At 38.4% G+C, this 18,765-nt stretch overlaps 1 protein-coding gene across 2 annotated transcripts in view; it reads left to right on the top strand.

Annotated features, from left to right (window-relative positions):
• LOC107744820 (tensin-1-like) overlaps positions 1 to 18,765 on the top strand; it is a 267,547-nt gene that overhangs the window by 230,009 nt on the left and 18,773 nt on the right. For both annotated transcript variants that reach the window (XM_016558643.1, XM_016558642.1), the window contains 4 exons: positions 5,934 to 7,352; positions 12,891 to 13,075; positions 13,188 to 13,326; positions 18,199 to 18,294. In XM_016558643.1, coding sequence (XP_016414129.1) covers positions 5,934 to 7,352; positions 12,891 to 13,075; positions 13,188 to 13,326; positions 18,199 to 18,294 — 1,839 coding nt within the window. The remainder of the gene's footprint in view (positions 1 to 5,933; positions 7,353 to 12,890; positions 13,076 to 13,187; positions 13,327 to 18,198; positions 18,295 to 18,765) is intronic.

Genomic DNA, 18,765 nt, shown 5'->3' with positions numbered 1-18,765 from the left:
GCACGTTATTGACTTTGGGCCAGTGTGTGCCCTGAGTGAGTGTGTGTTTGAGAGGGGATCTGTTCCAAAACCTACTGAGCTGCCCAGTTGTACACTGCCTACATAGACTGCTGCCTTTTAAGACCTCATCATGACTGTAGGAACCTCATAAGTCACCGATTTAAAGGGCTCTATATAGGCAGCTACTTCCTACAATCTACATCAGGAAGTTGTACAGTTGATTTTGTTAGAATTTAGCCTTTGCATGTTGCAAAGATAACATCACACATTTTTTTAAAATTCTTTATTTATTAAACATGTTTGATTTATACCTTGTTACAGCAGAGCCCGAGATCTGCCCATATTCATAAAAAATATATATATATATATTACAGAACAATATTAGCGGGATAACAAGTACATCTCAGGATTTCAACATCACACATTTTTTTTTATATATTTTAAAAGTTAAAATTTTAATAATATTTAACTTTTTAACATTATTTTTTGGTATTAAATTAATTTTTAATCTAATTTTTAAAAAGTCAATTTTAATTATATTGGCTTGTAACAGTATTTATTGTAATAAATTATAATCGAATTTTTTTGTTTTATATTTCATTATTATAATATATTATCAATAATAATAATAATAATAATAATAATAATAATAATAATAATAATAATAATAATAATAATAATAATAATAATAATAATAATAATAATAATAATAATAATAATAATAATAATAATAATAATAATATTGATGTTAATAATATTATAATATTTTTTATAAAATGTTTTATATTACATTAAACATTGTACCAACATGTTTGGTATTGACTGAATCATAATCTAATTTTAAAAAGTCAAATTTTCATTATATTGAATTTTTCCTTTTGAATGAATTATAATCTAATATTAAACAATTATTTTTTTAATTATATTGAAACTTACTTCTTTGGTATTGAATGAATTGTAAACTATTAAAAAAAAAATGTTTTAGGGCCTTTATTTATTAATACATTGTTTTTTTCTTAAAAGTAAATGTTTTAATTATATTATTTTTTTGTTCTTATTAATATTGAATGAATATAAGTTATTTATAATTACATTTATCTATTTATAACTACATTTATCTTTCTCTATTTGCCATCTTGGTATGTTTTTTTTTTTTTTTCCAACCACCACAATGCACTTTTAAATTTTCTGTAAAAGATACATGCTGCTGCAGAATTTGGCCAAAAGAAGGCATCTTTCTTTTAGAACAATCTTTGTGTCATTGGAATGATGCCTTTAAATGCTGCCTTGGTAGGCATCTCACTGGGTTTTGGAGCAGAGCCAGGGCGTTAGTGAAGGATAACAAGCCTATCCGACAGAAAAAGCCCCAGTGATGTCACTCTAGTAGACACCAGACACACAGCTGGGCGAGGATAAATTCACGCCCACCACACTAGGAGTGTTGTACATCCAACGAGAAGGAAAGAGTCATGTCATCTTCAGCAGTACAGCTCAATCGGAGTTAAAACAGGAGGTGGAGAAAGAGGAGAGAACTTTCTGATGCAAAACTACTCCCACAACTCGCTAGTGTTGAGTTGCTGGAGCTCGAGAGCAAGAAAACACTCAGACTTTTCAAAACGTTGTTTCTTCTTGGACATTTATAGAGCTGTGCACTAAGGCAGGTAGGAACGTCTTCTTGTGCCTCTTTTTGTGCTTTGAAAAATATCTAAAGCACTTTAGCTTGTGTGCTATTCTTATGGGTGATGATTAGGGATGAACACAATCTGGGTGTGATATCACCCGTGTCTGCAAACACGTGATAAAAAGCGCGCCGAAATAGAAGACGATTGCTTTTTCAAGAAAGAGGCGTGTCTGATTCCACATCGAGATGGCAGATTCTAATGACAGCGACAGCTCCTCTGATGCCAGTAGATTAAGTCATGAGGTGTTTTTAAGGTGCAAATAAAACATGAGATCTGGTCGGCTCATCTGAGGTGAACATTCTCATGTCACGGATGAAGTTTTAACACTGCTGAGATGTTTATACGAGGTGCCGCTCTCCTCCGTGGTGCGGGGTGGGTGTTATTTTGGAGTACTAGAACGCTGGGAGATGTTTGAAACAGCTGAGGGATTGTTAGGGGAAACTCTGGAGGGGAAGAAAAAGGGAAGAATGGGGGAGAAAAGCTCATTTTTTCCACACTATGCTGTAAAAGGAAAATTCTGGCCCTAGGCCTGGTCTCACAGAGGAGAAACAAACATAGTCATCTCAGTTTTGACATTAGGTCATATCATTAGAAAACATCTGAATTCACTCCCGCAAAGTTTGGTTTATGCAGAATTAGGGATGTCAAAAAGCAAGTAATGACCAGGGTAGGGTTGCACCAGCCAGTTCTTACTTAAATTAGAACGTTAAGTCCACACTATAGGCTTAGTAATTACTAGCTAGTTTGTAACTAAATCTATACATTATTTGGTTGCACCAGTTGTTCGTAAGGCAGGACGTAGCAAGTAGTTCGTAAACTCTCCGTAAAGTAATGCGTAGTCGCATAATATGACGTTTACCCTAAATCATCCAATAGAAACCTTCAAATACGCAAGCAGAACTTGTTTCAATGCTATGAATTTTAATTGATCCTTCATTCTAACTTCTTTTGCCTTACGTATACTAACGGTAAAAATATAAACGAGTTTCCATGTAAGCTATTTTTACATTTAAATAACATTCAGAAACTGTAATTGAAATAAATAAGCATCAATAAATACTGGAAGAAAAAAAACATAAGAAATGCCATTTATTTATTATTTTATCTGACATGCGCAACACGGACCAAAGCGCACAGAGGCGTGCTGTAGATGGGGTGTTGAAGACGCGCTAAAAAAGAAACAAAGTACATTTATTCACACATTGTTCTCTCTCTTAATATGTACGTGAGTGTAAATGTCAGCAGCATCATATATGCCTAAAGGATTGATGGTTGTCGGCTAAAAGAAGAGCATAGCACATCTGCTATTTTATTCCAACTGTTACTCCTGACCAGACGCTTCCATAAATATTTAGTTTATACGTAGAGTTACAGTTCAACTACGTGTAATGGTGCAACGAAAAAATATTTAGTAGTGCGTAACTTGTAACTTAGTGCCCATTTACATCAAAACTAGGCTAAGTTGTAACTTACGTACAGCTGGTGCAACCGGCACCTGAGCTGCATTTATTTGACAAAAATACAGTAAAAACAGTAATATTGTGAATACAAATCACAGTTTTCTATGTGAATATACTTTAAAATGGAATTTATTCTTGTGATGCAATGCTGAATTTGAGCAGCCATTACTCCAGTCGTCAGTGTCACAGAAATCGTTCTAATATGCTGAATAATATGCTGAACTTGGTAGTGTTTCTTCTGGTCAATGCACCAATTTATATTTGATGTGCAACAACGGACATCAAGGTTGGCAGCATTTGACAGACATCAGCTTGTGTACTCTCGTGTTTAACCTCCAGTCTAAGCAGTAGGTCACATAGCTGCATGTGACACTGGGTCAAAGGTGATCACTGAATTTGTTGCAAGTCTCTTGAGGTAACCCGGGATGTCTATTTTTAAGGATCTTGAGGGAGCTGTTAGTCTCAAATCGCCCACAGTATGTTCGCTGATTGAAAAGCATTGGATGTCATAGTTTAGCAGGTTAGTAGCATCGTATTTTGGAAAATATTTTTGAGGTGCATAGTAGCAAGTTAACTAGATATTCACTGTGCATTGCACTTGGTTTTCTGTTATGTCTGTGAAATAATGCAGATTTTTTTTAAATAAAAAATAACATGAACATTTTTAAACTTGGGAATTCGTTGAAATATCATTTTCTTTGTAAGAATCTCTTACTGAACACTTTGTGTTCAAGGCTTGAAATGTGAAATTAAACTAAAATGCTAACCCAGTTACTTTTCTGAAGAAGTTTCTATATCTCATTCTATATTAAAATTAATTTATTTTATTTGAGATTGTGCAGTAGTCAAGTCAAGTCAAGTGACAGTATTAAATCTAGAGTATGATTTCGACAATGAGTAGGTCCTGAGACATGTTGTCTAACCCCAATAGAGTTCAGAATGTCTATGAATGCTGATCCCAATGCATCTTTTTCATTATCAACATGGATATTAAAATCACCAGTACAATTTATTAATACTTAAGCACCTTATTTACTTGCAAGAATTTTTATAATTGTACAAAAATATACTTTTAAAGGCACTTTTAGCAGACTGGAAAAAGCATTTCATAGAATGACCCATCTGTAAATACTACTTTTTAGATAGAAATTCTGATTATGAAATTTATGCAGATTACCACTGGCCAGTCATCGGCCAATACGTCTGCGGCATTATATGAATGAGTCCACCCCCCCCACCCCCCGCTGTATTTATTGTGGTACCACCTACTTCAGATAAAACAACTCCAACTGGCACTTAAAAATAAAACAGACACATCTGAACAAGCTAATCAATGTCTTCTGGATTACTAGATAGTCACAGGCAGGTGAGTTTGATCAAGGTTTAAGCTAAACACTGTAAGAAAGTGGACATTGAGGGCCAGAGTTGAGAACCCCTGCTTTATCTCACAAGTCCAACTGTTCATGACTAGGGAGCCACAGTCTCCCGTCTTCAGCTATTAGTGCTATAGAGTGTCAAAAAACAGCACAGAAGAGCCCAGAGCATTGTGCCCACTTTTCCCAGCTGTATTATCAGATTTGCTGCTCGACAGATCCTGCATTAAGACACCATGGGAAACTCAGCGTGAGTGTTTCAGGCTGGCTCTATCTGAATGAATGACATTTTGTCACAGTCTGTGGTTTTGAGGCAGTCACATTCTCCCAAGCACACTGAACAGAACCCGGCTCATTTTTTTCTGGGATTGTACTGCATTGTTGATATCAAAAGGCCATTGCAGAGTGAACTGTCAAACAGTGGCTTAGTGGTTTTGGAAAGCCAGAAAACAGTTACAGTCTGTTATTAAAAAGCATGACCACAGGGAAACAAGACACTGATTGTTCAGTGCCAAAGATACACTGACACACAGCCACCCTAAAATAGGTGTGTTATGTGTTTGTGTCCGAACGTGTGTGTTAATGTGTGAGTATCGGAAATTACACTACAATTCCAAGGAGACAGGAAATGCCTCCAATCTTGTATGTGATGATTTTTCCACTGGTGAGTCACTGGCTTGGACTGGGAGTGTGGTGCCTCTCATGAGAGGCACAAACTGACTCCTTGCGCGAGGTAGGGCTGCTGTTCGTTGCATGTGTGAGTACACGTGCATGTTTCAGGGAGAGAATCCGCCTGACTTTCAAAAAGTTTGAAAAACTCTCCATAAGTGTTTGCGTGCTTAAAAACAATCAGAAGGGTCTATGTAGTCCATTATAAACAAGGGGTTAGCATCATTTTCTCCAATAAAGAATTATTTTTGTTGCCATTAAAGAGATAAAAAGTAATCATTTACTCACCTTCATGTTGTTCCAAACCTGTATGATATTTTGTGTTTTTGTTCATACAATGGAAGTAAATGGGGTCCAAAACAACATTTTGGATGGAGTATCCCTTTAAATTAAACCCTTTAAACGAAAAAGTTTAGTTGTCTTCATGCTTTATATGGGACTTGATGGGGAGAGTAAATGTTCAAATTTTAAGTGTTTTTAAACTATAATAGTGTTTAATATCCTGTTATGTTGGGATTTAGAATAGATTCTGTCATGTTTTGTTACTATTGCAGTGAAGAGTGTAGCTTTTGCTTGATTGGATACATTAATAATGTGCTCAGTTATGGTAGCATGACCTAGGGCCTAATAATATAATTGAGCGATGTGACATAAATGTGAACAACGTGAAGTTGCTTATTGCTTTTATGTGTATATATGAAATAGCTAAATGTATTAACACATTCCATTTAAATTTTTTTCTTCTACAGACGCTATTCACACACAAGGTCCATTGGATGGTAGTCTCTACGCTAAGGTTAGGAAGAAAGAGTCTCTCGACGGAGGGGTCACAACCAATGGTCTCCCAGCCACTGTCGATCACACTTTACCTGCTGTAGACCACACTCTACCACCAGTCGACCACGCCTTGTCTGTAAGCAGTGACTCGGGCAACTCCACCGCTTCCATCAAAACTGACCGCACAGATGAAGCCAGCCATCAGCTGGCCTTGGTGAGTCAGCCGTCCTCCCAGCCCCTCAGCCCAGAGGAAAAACAGGAGCTGGACCAGTTGCTCAGTGGTTTGCAAGCGCCAATGCATCGCACAGGTTACCAAAGCAGCGGAGGCAGCGGAGTCCTACACCTCGTCCCCGCCCAGGTTCATGTCAACGGACACAACAACATAGACCGTGAGACAGATATCCTTGATGATGACCTGCCCAACAGCCAGGAAGGGAACAGTGTGGACAGTCTTGGAACCCTCTCGTCTTTCGAGGGCAGAGCCACTCCAGCAGATCTATACTACCAGTCAGAGACGGTTATTAATGGACAAGATGCACCCTACTTGGAGAAGGGTGTCCACGAGCCCAACGTCCACAGCTCATCATCTTTCCAAGAGCACTTAGGATCCTCTAGTGGCTACGCCAACCAGAATGGCAACATCTACCGATCTCAATCATTAGGGGCAACTCCGATCACTGAGCAGAAGTTCATGCCCAAAGCTCCCACACGCACGACCAGCAGTAGGGATGCAGTGCAGAGGGGACTGAATGTGTGGCAACAGTATGGTGTTCCTGAGGTCCCAGTCACAGATGGGGTCACCTTCAACCCTGTGCTACAATCCCACAGCCTTCCGGAGTTTCCTCACATGACATCTCAGAAAGAAATTGAGCAGTCCATCGAAGCCCTCAACATGCTGATGTTGGACCTTGACCCAGCACTTTCTCAAGTCCCCAAGTCCCATAGTGCTCCATCTGGAGAAGGTGGAGTGGTCACCACCCAACCATCATTCTCTCAAGCCCAAGCACGGCCATCCTACCAAGCAGATGCAGCCATTCATGACAGAGGTGGGGTCTCTTCAGGGGGATACCCTTTGACCTTTCAACAGGTAGCTGCAGAGCCTCCACAACCCTCCATGAACCAACAGAGACCAGCCATATCCCAACATGCTGCGTTCCCTTCTGAGACAGAAGGTCAGGCTCCTATGTACCAGTCCACAGTGCCTTCCTCCACCTTTGGAGTTCTCCAGTTGAAACCCCTCAACATTTACCCTTCAAGCACCACGTCCCAATCCCCTGAGCCCCAGGAGAGCCAGCATAGCTATTCTGCCTCCTCATCCCCTTTGCCTAAAGAGTCTGAACCGGAAGATGCCAACTACAAATTGGATGGTCTTGTAGCTCACCGTGTAGCTGGTAAGATCACCTCTTCCATAATTCTCAGTTTACTTGCTCAAAGGCACAATGGTAATGGTACATTAGTCAATCCTTGGGCGACAACCAGCCAAGACATTTAACCTTTAGGCTACATTACTCCTGCATATTTTTATGTATACAGAATGCGAATTGAAACAAGCTATCAAGGGAAATGTAGTAAAGCAAAACATCTCCATGCTTGTCTTGAGTGCTTGAGTTAAGCTTGTCTTGAGAGCTTGCCTTTTACACTCAAGGTGGTGCCTTTTTTGGTGGAGTTTCTTTGTTGGCGTTGACATGAGCACTGTGAGATCACAAAGAAAGCTTTGTCCAAAGTGCTTCTGGCTTAAGCCTCAATATCAGACCACGTTTCTTTTTTGTGCCAAGCCAAAACCGAACATTTGTACATTACATCTGGAGAAGTGCCCAAACAACTGAGGGCTGTTTTACGGCAGTGAACTTTTTTCTGTGAACATTATCTGTTCAGCTTGAAAGTTTAGAAAGATTTTCCTGGAAGCCTAGGTCTTCTTCTTGTCAATGTTTTTAGAATAATGGCAGCACGTAAGAGTTGTTTGTTGACCCAGTCTTGTTTTGTTGCAGGCTAAATTCACCATGACTTGATTAGTTTTTTCCAATGTTGAGTTTCAATTACAGATGTTATTACTAAGTCTATCACATACTGCTGATGGATCTTACAACCCAAAATGTCATAAACACTATATATATAGACTTCCATATAATCCTTGCTATGTATCTGCCAAGAACATAAATGTAAAACATACTGTTACTTGAATTAGGGCTCATGCATTGGCTCTGGGCTCACTTTTGCCCCCTAGTGGTTGTACAGTACAGGTTTGACAGTTAATGTGCCTTCTTTATCTTTTATCTTACAAAATTAATGTTTAAAAAGCATCAAACAGGTAATGAAGGTTGCAAACTGATAGGAAGAGCTGATAAGCCAGAAGAGCTGTGTTAGCTAAACCAACCACATCTCAAGAACCTCAGGAAACCTGAGAGGAAACAACTTAGATAAGGCTCTCATGGACAAACCTAGTCAGCTATGTTTTTGTTTTATTGCAGACCAACACTTAGTAGTGTTGTTGACTCAGCATAGATAAGTGTTCCTGTAATGAGAAGGACAGCATGAGGAGGAAGCTGCTGTCTTTCTTTGTAACCTTCCCCTTGAGTCCTTGCTCTTGACACAAGCTCTTGCTACATTGATTGAAGAGCTCTCTGTATCTAGTTATGGGATTTGGTTATCAGACCTGTCACTATCTAGAATTAGGGGAACACTTTGTCTACATTTAACATCCACAGCGTTCCGCCACAGATAGTGTGTGTTTATCTTTCCGCCTAAAGTTAAGGCAAATACATGCTATATGTTAGGACTGGGCAATGGATCGAAAATTTACAACATATTTTTTTTAATCTATATCACCCAGCCTTACCATATGACCCATCTTTGAAGATTTTTGCCATTATCAGTATGCTAGCATCTCAATTCTCATGTTTATCTTGTCTGTGGAACACCCATCTCATCATTACCTCCGCCTTCCCTTCCTCCTCTTCACCTTCTTCCTTTACGTCCTGCCATGGTCCATCATTCCTCCTCCTCTTCCTCCTCCTCCCGATGGTATGCAGAGTACACTGCTCGTATCCGAGGCATAAGTGGCAAGCAGAATGCTCCTGAGCTCGGCCACCGCCGCTGCTCTTTCTCCTTCAGTGGTTGGTCTCTCTGATGCTCTGTGCCACCCGCTGACATTAACTCATAACACCTGTGCATGTTGTGTGGTGGTGTGCTATTTCTCTGTTCTCTCTCGCTTTCGCCCCCTATCTTTCCCTGCTCTTTTTTTGTCAATAAGAGTACTAGTTATTTTTTAAATGGTAATTTATTTTATTAATATTGTACTTGTAATTGTTATTATAAAAAAGATGACTAAATTCTAATTGGATAAAATAAAATAATAAAGTAAAATCTAAATGAAAAAGAGTGTGAACTTAAGTAAACGTAAAGGCATAGTTCACCCAAAAATTAAAGTTGTCATCATTTACCCATTTTCATGTTGTTCCAAACCTATATGACTTTCGAAACACAAAAGAAGATATTTTGAAAGACAATAGGGTACAATTTGGTTTTGGACCCCATTTATTTCTGTAGTATTGACGAAATAAGTTGAAACAATCATAAAAAAAATCTTCTTTTGTGATCCACAAATCAAGAAAGGCATACAGGTTTGGAACGTCATGAGGGTGAGTAAATGTGATAGTTTTAATTTTAGTTGAATTTTAGGTTAGTTTAGTTTTAATTTCAAAGGAGTAAACTGTGGCAAGTAACGTTACATTCACACAGGGCGTGTCGGAGGGCGTGTCTGAAGCTTGGTGCTGACGCGACCATCATAGTGACAACAGCCAATCACACTACTTTTCTGTTGTTGCATGAATGCGATTGGCTAGCGTCTGCGCTAGGGTATTTGCATAAGGCGATCTGACCTCTGCTGACGCCTGCGTTGGCGCTTGAAAAGTTGAAAAGTTTTCAACTTCTGCCACGAGCAATGCCAGTGATGCAATGCAATGGACCCACAATTCAGTTCGGCAACGCTTGACGTCACTCCATTCAAAGTAAACGAGAGGCGTTGAAGCCGATGCCCCGTCTGAATGTACTGTAATGGTAATTAGGAAGAAAAAAATTCTCCATTTCCTATTTCTTTCACTATTTCCTCTGTTTTTATTTCTCTCCTTTATCTCACTAATTTAGCATTCTTCCTTATCCACTAACCTGTGCTGGAATTTCACCTTGTTTGGGTTAAATAACAGTTAACAAGAGTATTACTTCAGTTTGCTCCTTTGTGCTGGGTGACCTCTACAAACAAATTGCATTTGTATTATGTGACGAGTTAAAGTTACACAGTTGCAGGACAACGGCCAGTCTGTCTGGATCAACTGAGCCCATGTCACAAGATCCAGTCTACCAGACCTGGGGAACAATACCAAGACGAGCAGACACTGGCTTCATTCAAGGACTCTCCTTTACTTCTGTTTTAGCATTTAGATGAAGGACAAAGGGTAATAAATCCTCCCTGAGTCTGGAGACCATTATACAATCCTTTTCTGCCACAGGGGAGTAAACATCTCGTACACCGACTGTCTTCAGTCCCGTTCGAGGGCCCATGCAGGCCGTGTTCAGAAGCCAGGTACCAGGATGAATGTTTGTCTTGGACCTAAATTAATTATTATGTAATTATTTTGCTGGTGATATAAAATGGAGCAGCATTGTAAAAGCTTAGATGATTTTAATCTGCCAATTAAGACTCTTAGAGAGTAATTAGAGTAATTTTGCAATCCTTTGTCTTGTGACAATGAAACCATTAAGACATACATTTCAGTAGAGTTGCTTAATTAAATTTTAGTAGCAAAAAAAAAAAAAAAGATTACAGTTGGTAAGTTTAAATCATTTACATGAATAATTTCAAACTTCATAAAGATAATTTGATTCAATGAATCAGAGCAGTGTTATTTATAAACCTTTAGTATTCATTCATATTTTAATTTTAAATTTAACTTTTATTTTAAGTTTTGTTTTTAATTTGACTAATTGCTTTTAGTTTTAGTAATTTTAGTATTTCAACTTAAAATTATTTAAAAAATCAACATAAGTTTACATTTTCCATCTTTTTTTAATTTCAGCTTTATTTGAATTAACAAAAACACATTTTAGTAGTTTTATATTTAGATAAAAATGACAACATTGTAGGTCAGTCAGTTTATATCTCTGTAATCACTCAGAAAGTACTCATGCAATTCCCTGCATAGCATTTTTTTTTATTAAAATATTTTAGTGGAACTTTTTGTAGGAAAATATTGCTGTTTATATGGTTGCATATTAATGAATATAATTAAATATAATTTTTCCTTTTCTTCATTTAGTGAATTAGAGTGTGAAAACTGATGCTTTATTTTACTAAGCATTTTAGTGTATTTTATCTCTGATTGAATCACCTCAGTTACAGCAGCTTGAATCTATTAGGACAGTGTGATCACTAAGGTAACAGCACAGTTTGTCATGCACAGCTGTAGATCTGGCGCACTACATCTGTTTTGCATGTTTCCTCTCCCGACCTTGTCTGAAACGACACTGGGGGATATAGACCATATGATATCCCAGCATATCCAAGCGCTGGATTCATCGCTTCCCAGACCAGTCAGTTTTGGAATTCGAATGTTTGACATTGTCGTAGAAACCGCATGAGTCTAATCCAGGAATGTGAATAGATTGCAGATGGAGTGTGAGAGCCCTTTTGAAGAACCTTCCTTTGTGACATCACTACCCTATTGTTCTGAACCGCTCGCGTTTCGTGGGCAGCACTCCAGAAGTGGTTTAAATGCACCCTGGATGTCCGGCTAACGTCACGTTTAAGAGCAAGGGTGGCCACTTGTTCAGAAGTGGAAGTGGTCAATCTCTCTGAAGTTGTTTCCCAGCGCACGTAAGGTTCTGATGGTCTGAGCTGTGGTCTGACCGCACGTATCAATTGTAGGCTGCGCTCAGGGAGCTAGTAAATATTTTGCTCAGCCTGTTGCCCGGTTTCCATGATATTCCACTCACTCCCACCAGAATGTATTAATGCTTTGCTCGCTCTCAAACTGCGTCCAGTTGAATGAGCTTTAAACTGTGTGTGGCTGTACATGCTTTCACAGAACCTGTAAAAGCTCTTTTCCTTATCTGTAAGTTGACAGTGATAGCACACACCATAATACATTGCAGACTGTTACCCTGCGCACATTTAAAGTCTCTAATTCTATGGGAAAGTCTTTCTGCTTAGAAAAGTAGTAGCATGTATTTCCGGAATCATTCATGTTATCATTTCATGTTATTTATTTCTATTGCTATTTTTGATTCCCTATTAGATAAATTAGATAAAAATACACAAATGTTGGGTAAAACCAATTAGATTTGAATAAGATCGAACTATTATGGTTATTATGATTTTCCGTCACTGAATAGATAAATGAATCAATTATAATAGTGATTTTTGTGAACTTTATTGAGGTGCATTCCATCTGCTTTCAGTTACCAAACTCCTTTAGTTATCCATTTCTGTTCTCTGTTTTTCCCCTCCCTAATGGAGAAGACTTACACAAATCCAGTTTTATTTACACCGTAGAGACTCTTGGTATCAAACAGAACATGATGAAATAGGCTTCGGAGTCGCTTTGAGGCTGTTCCAGAGCTTTATCCTGAAGTACACATTGCCCTTTAAATCCATGGAGTTTCTCTAATATTCCAGCTTTTTGTAATCTAGGCTGTTTGAATGAGAACATTGTTTGTAGTTCCAACAGGCTTTTATGTGGTGCGAATTGGACGTCAGTGCAGCTTTTGACAGAGAGTTCATTCTTAAGAGCTCATTGGCAGTTTTCCATGGATTTCTTCAAGGAATATTTTGACATTTGGATATTTTTTATTTTCAAGTATGATAAATGTTCTTCTGCAGGCCCTGAAAGTTATCTATTAGGGATGACGGCATATATATATTTTTTTCTTGGCAGGAGTTCAGTCTGGTGAAATGTCACCAGATGAGGCTTCGGTTCCTGGACAGTGCCGGACCCTCAGTGAAGGCCTTTCCCAAGACGAGAGCCCAACCCGAGGAAGCTCGGTCCGCTCCCCCATCCGCTGCATCTCACCCGAGCTGGCCAATACCATTGCTATGAACCCTGGGGGGCGGCCCAAGGAGGTAGACCGCATGGACACACTCGCATTACTCCTAGTATTAATCTCAGAAATCAGTGTGGATGTATATGTGTTCATGCATTTTGATATGTGTCCACCTGTCCTTCTTTCTCCAGAGACACATGCACAGCTACAGGGAAGCGTTTGAGGAAATGGATGGGGGTCCCGTCAGCCCCCCTCCGATTGTTGGTGGTGAGGCCCTACCCCAATCCCCTGCCTTCCCTGTCACGCCACAAACCCCTTACTTCAACCTAAGTAAGTTCCCCTACTGGAGGAGGAGGGCGCCACAGGGTTCTAGAATAACTTCCTCTCTGTCAACACTTTAAAAGGGTCACAGCCATCGCTGATTGTTGGTTCTGTTAATTTTCATATTATCTAGAAGTGTTTAGCATAGCAAGAAACTACAATGAAGTTCAGCTGTCAGCCGTTTGGATATTATTGGTATAGTTTTTAGAGTAAAGCTCTAAAAACTATAGAAACATAGCAAGAAGCAACAATGAAGTCAAACTGCCAGTCGTTTGGATGTTATTGGTATAATGGAGTTTTTAGAGGAGAGCTCTGTTTCAAAACCTAGTGAACTGCCTACATAGGCAACATCATAGGTGTGTTTCTAACACAAATGCTATTCCAGAACATAGACGGCATGATTATTACCTTCTTTAAGCCATATTCTAAGGCAGCATTGCTTATACCCTTCACAGAGAAAATGCATTGCAAAAAAATGTGAATACCACCATCTAAGATGGTGGAGAATGCGGGCAGTTATTGATTACAAATATAATTTGCTAAAAGTATTGGTAAAAACAGCTTTGGGTTATCCAGTATTTATTTTGATTGTTATTCAAATTGAAATGTTTTACCATTAGCTTAGCAACATGCTAACACAAATCTCAAATGTAATCAATTGCGAGTCACATTTCATGTGTATGACGCCACTGCGCATTTAGAGTGTTCCAGATTGCACACTTATGAGGTTACAGATAAGTTAAGATGCAGCCTTAGGAGGCAGCTGCCTATGTAGGTGATAGACAGCAAGAAAGCTCACTAGGTTTTGGAACAGAGCCATTGTGTTTCATAATTAGCACATCAGAATAGTGGTGTTTTTTTTTTTTTTGCTTCTTTCTGTAAAAGAATCTTTAGGGCTAACATTACATTAACACACTATCTATAAGCCAACGTGAGGTCTGGCTGCACTTAAATCCAACCCTACCTCGGGGTGTTTGCAATAGCCAGTAGATATCATTAACAGATGCTGTAGTTCATTCATATGTTCTCAACATTAAAGATGTGTGGCCTCCGTTTGAGTGATAACACACACTTCGTGTTGGCTCATAGACATGCATAAGTGCTCAGATCAGAAAGACCCCGCTCTCACTTGCTCCCCAGCAATTCCCAACGTCTGTGGGTCTGAAAAATGTTTTTCGTCAGCAGTTTTTCTGCCGCATGTTAGCCTCCACAGTCATCGTATCTCAATGCAAGAACAAGCACATTTGCGCCTCAGGTTTCATGTGCAGATGAATTTCTCCTGTACAGGTTTTTATAACCTATTGCTTCATCTTCCCCTCCAGCATATTGTCCCTGCAGGTTTAATATAAAGCTTCTTGTAAAAGTCTGTAGCCTCTTTACAAGGTTAGACGCACACAATGTTAAGCAGCTCTGTTTTCCTTGGACTTCCATGGCATTTCTTTTTACCAGACACCTCATTCGAAAGCGATTCAAGTCATTCTCTTGAGCTGACATCGTACCCTGAGACCACTTCACGTTCAAAGATCTTCAGACTAGTTCTGCTACCACGAGCACCTAGATGTGGCTTCAGAGAACAAAACAGAGCTTCAGCCTACAATAACACAAAACATAATCAATCAAGTCCTGTCTTTTTGTGTTATATTACCACAGGATACTTAGTGAACATTAGGGCTGGGAGGTATATTGAATATTCATGATATATTAGCAGTTGTTTTGCTGGTGATATAATGTGCTGTTTATTCATACAGTAAGTTCCTAATGACAGTTTCTTTAGAATAGTTTTGTAATCCCTCTTTTTTTTTGTAGCTCTTACCCCCCGTTTCACAGACAAGGCTTAAGCCTAGTTCCTGACTAAAATGTAAGCCTGAGCTGTTTCAACTGAAAGAAACTTGCACTGATTGATCTTGAAATATGTCAGTGCCCATGTTTTGTCTCAGGATGCACACCAGTAATATTTTTTTTCTAAGGCATGTTTATAAAAATTACTTTAAAATCCTAATTGAACTATGGCCTAGTCCTGGCTTAAGCTAAGCCCCATCTGTGAAACCGGGCCATAATATGAGAACACTAAGACTCGGTAAGTTGATTCATTTCCCGTGATTCAGTTCAATCTGCTTAAAATAATCAAATCAAAACTCATTTATTGATTCTTTTGCATTATTTAGCATTATGTTTTTGGTCAAAATATGTAGGGTAAATGTTGTTTATAATAAAATTAATGTAATTAAAACTTTAATAGCAAAAGTTACATCTGGTATTGGACGTTTGATTCATTGACATGAATCAGTTCAAATTTCAGAAAATTTACAATAATTCAATTAGTAAATTCATAATTAATTCAGTTGAATTAATTCAGCAATTCGTTTGTGTATTCACTTGATGTTAGCATTTTTTTTAAGTATTAAAATTTTTTAGTAAAAATACTTTTAGGCAAATGTTGCTGTTTATATTGTTATATTGGTGCATATAAATGAACATGCTTCAATATCGTTATTTCTTCTGTTTCATTTAATGTAAAACAGTGGAAAGAATGTCTTGATTATTTTTAATTAGAGTTTTACTATTTTAATGTAATTGATTATTGTAATTGATCATTGACTTGATGATTGTTATTATAATTTCTGTGCAAATTCATAAATATTGAGATATATTAAACATCATAAAATGGTTGGAGAAAAAAAACATTTATACATACATATATATATATATATTATATATATATATTTTTTTTAAGCTATATATCACCCAGCCCTAGCTGATGACATGATCTGTAAAAATTTTGATGGTTCTGTTGGATCCCTGGGGAGCAGGTGACCCGTAGGGGCTCTTTTTCTGTTTGGAGGTGGACAGACACTCACATGCTCCAGTAGACACTTTCTAGTAGCACGTCACTGTGGCTCCCTCCTCCTGCAGAGAACGGGAGGCTGGAAAGCTTCTCTATACAACCCCCTCCCCTTCTCCTTGTGTCCAATGCTGAGGCACTTATTCTGCCAAACAAAGAATTGATTTGGATTCTTTGGTAAGTGGAGAATGCATGTGTGTCAGCAATGATATCGACTTGGCCCTGTCAAAATGCAAGCATATGCTCGGCCTTTCCCAGAATGCACGTGGAAAGCAGCCCTGAAGAACACCATGATCTGATCTGACTGAAATAGTAATTCCTAAATTTCTAAGGTGTAACGGGATCCAAAACAGTGTGATTCGATTGCTCAAACCACAATCAGAGGACCACCCACTCACCTGTCAATCAACTATTGTGGTAAAGCAAGGTTTTTAGTGAACATCCAGGAATAACTGTCTGATAGAAGTAAAGAAAAAAATTAGTTTACATATTTTTTTGCTGCACTTTTTCCGCTCACATTTCGGGTGCACTGTGTAACGCATTACGCATTATGCTCTGACACATTTCGGGATGCAATAATGCAACAATGTATGCATAATTTGTGCAATTTAGAGACATTTTCTAAACTCAAAACCCTCGCTGTCTTCAAGCGTGCTGCTTTCCACAGCTCTGCGTCCACATCACCATTTATTTTCCCCATTTGTGTGTTCGCACCAGTCTTGTTTTCTGGGCACTACTGTTTATGTGTTGTTTTTGAGTCACTCGTCCAGTTGTTCGTAGCATTCGTTGTGTAGTGAGGTCTTGAATGTTTTCAATGTGACGTTTTCGAGATCTGTTCAGCTGAGGTGTATGCTGTCTGCATGATCTGTCTTGTTTTCGTTCTTTTGACTGGGCACCGTTACAGCGAGTGTTAATCACATCGTTAACTCTTTTAAAGAGGCACTTGCATGGCCTTGCCACAGAGCATGAGACATTAGCTCATTCCCCATCCATGTCACATACTGAAATAGCCACCTCAGTCTGCTGTCTTTAAAAGCTCAGTGTTTATCACTGTAGTCTCTCAAAGGCTCTTGATCTGGAAGTCAGTCTCTTTGATAAGATCGTCAAACGCTGACGCCTTGAAGATGAAAGTGGTAAACGCTGATCTGTATTATAAGGGCTAAGGACCAAAAACATACTTTGTGCAAGTACGCAAACGCAGATGTGAATGCTTGGCCAATGCATTGCAAGTGCACCATCATACTGAACATAATTTGCTCCTGCCGTAACAAACCTCAGTTCTCAAGGGAGTGATAGAGTTACCTTCAAATGTCTGTGCCATTAAACCAGATGTGTGTTTGGCTTGCTAAAAACATATCAAGGCCGCTATATACAGTAGCACCCCTTACAGCATTACATAATGCATTATGAATTGCGGTCTGACACACTTTGGAAATAGGGCTGTCTAATTTAGTACAGTTAATTAAGCAATATTGACAATTAAAAATATTGACATTTAATCATGCACTCTGCCTCATTATAGCATATTAAAATACATTTTTATATGCTAATTCCATGGGTGGATTTTTTTAATTCAACTGGCAAATTTGTAGCAATTTTTAGTTTTGCTTTGTTTCAATTTAAATGTTTTATTGTTCAATTTAAAATGATTTATCAGTTTATTTGAAATATTTTTGATTATATAAATACATTTTTTCATTCTGTTTAATTGACTATTTTAAGTGATTTTTTTTTCAATAAAAACATTGATTTGATACCTTTATTTATATATTTTTTAGTGACTCTCCTAGTCCTCCATAATGAAAAAGGCAGAACTGAACGAGTCGTTTATGTGGGATGCGTTCTTACATTCAAAACCGCTTGATGGAGCTTAACAATTATTTTTTTAATTGATCAACAACCCTATTCTGATTGCAGCAATATGTGAAATCAAGCTTGCCAAGCTACAAGCATTTGCCTTGATGTACTTGCTTTAAGTATGTTTTAAGTTGATTACACTCTGAATAAAACATTTCTTTCTGTGCTCTGTGTCGCTTTAGGTCGATCTCCTCCTGGACTGGCTAAAACACCACTGTCTTTCCTGGGCTTGAAGCCCCACAACCCTGCTGAGATACTGCTCAACCAGACAGGCTCAGGTGAGGTTTTACACACATATACAGCGTAATGCACATGCAGATACGCGTGGTCTTTTGGCTTTGGTCTGAGCCGCTCCATGCCGTGCTCCATAAAGGAAGCTCAAATACATCTTGTGGGCCATATATCAAAATAACCTTTCATTTCTCCCTCTCAAGTGTTTCCCCTTCTCCTTTTCTACTCTCTTGAGCCGTGAGCTCATACGTATCTTTAAATGGATTGGTGTTTTCTTTTTATATGCGGTTATCTTGGAATCATTTTACTGTGGTCTTTTAATGTGTGTGTGTATCTGTGGAAGAGAGTGAAAGGTTTTGTTCCAAAACCTAGTGAGCTGCCTACATAGGTGGCATTTAAAGTGATCATTGATATTGTACTTTTTTATTATTGTACATTATTATTGTACTTTCTAAAATTCCCCTTTGGCCAAATTCTAAAGCCTTCTAAAGTACGAAATCAGGATTTATATATATTTA

This window comes from Sinocyclocheilus rhinocerous, unplaced genomic scaffold, assembly GCF_001515625.1.
Source record: "Sinocyclocheilus rhinocerous isolate Xijiao unplaced genomic scaffold, SAMN03320098_v1.1 scaffold528, whole genome shotgun sequence".
NCBI classification, from domain to species: Eukaryota; Metazoa; Chordata; class Actinopteri; order Cypriniformes; family Cyprinidae; genus Sinocyclocheilus; species Sinocyclocheilus rhinocerous.
The sequence above is the reverse complement of the archived record's forward strand: the minus strand, read 5'-3'. Positions and strand labels throughout refer to the sequence as shown.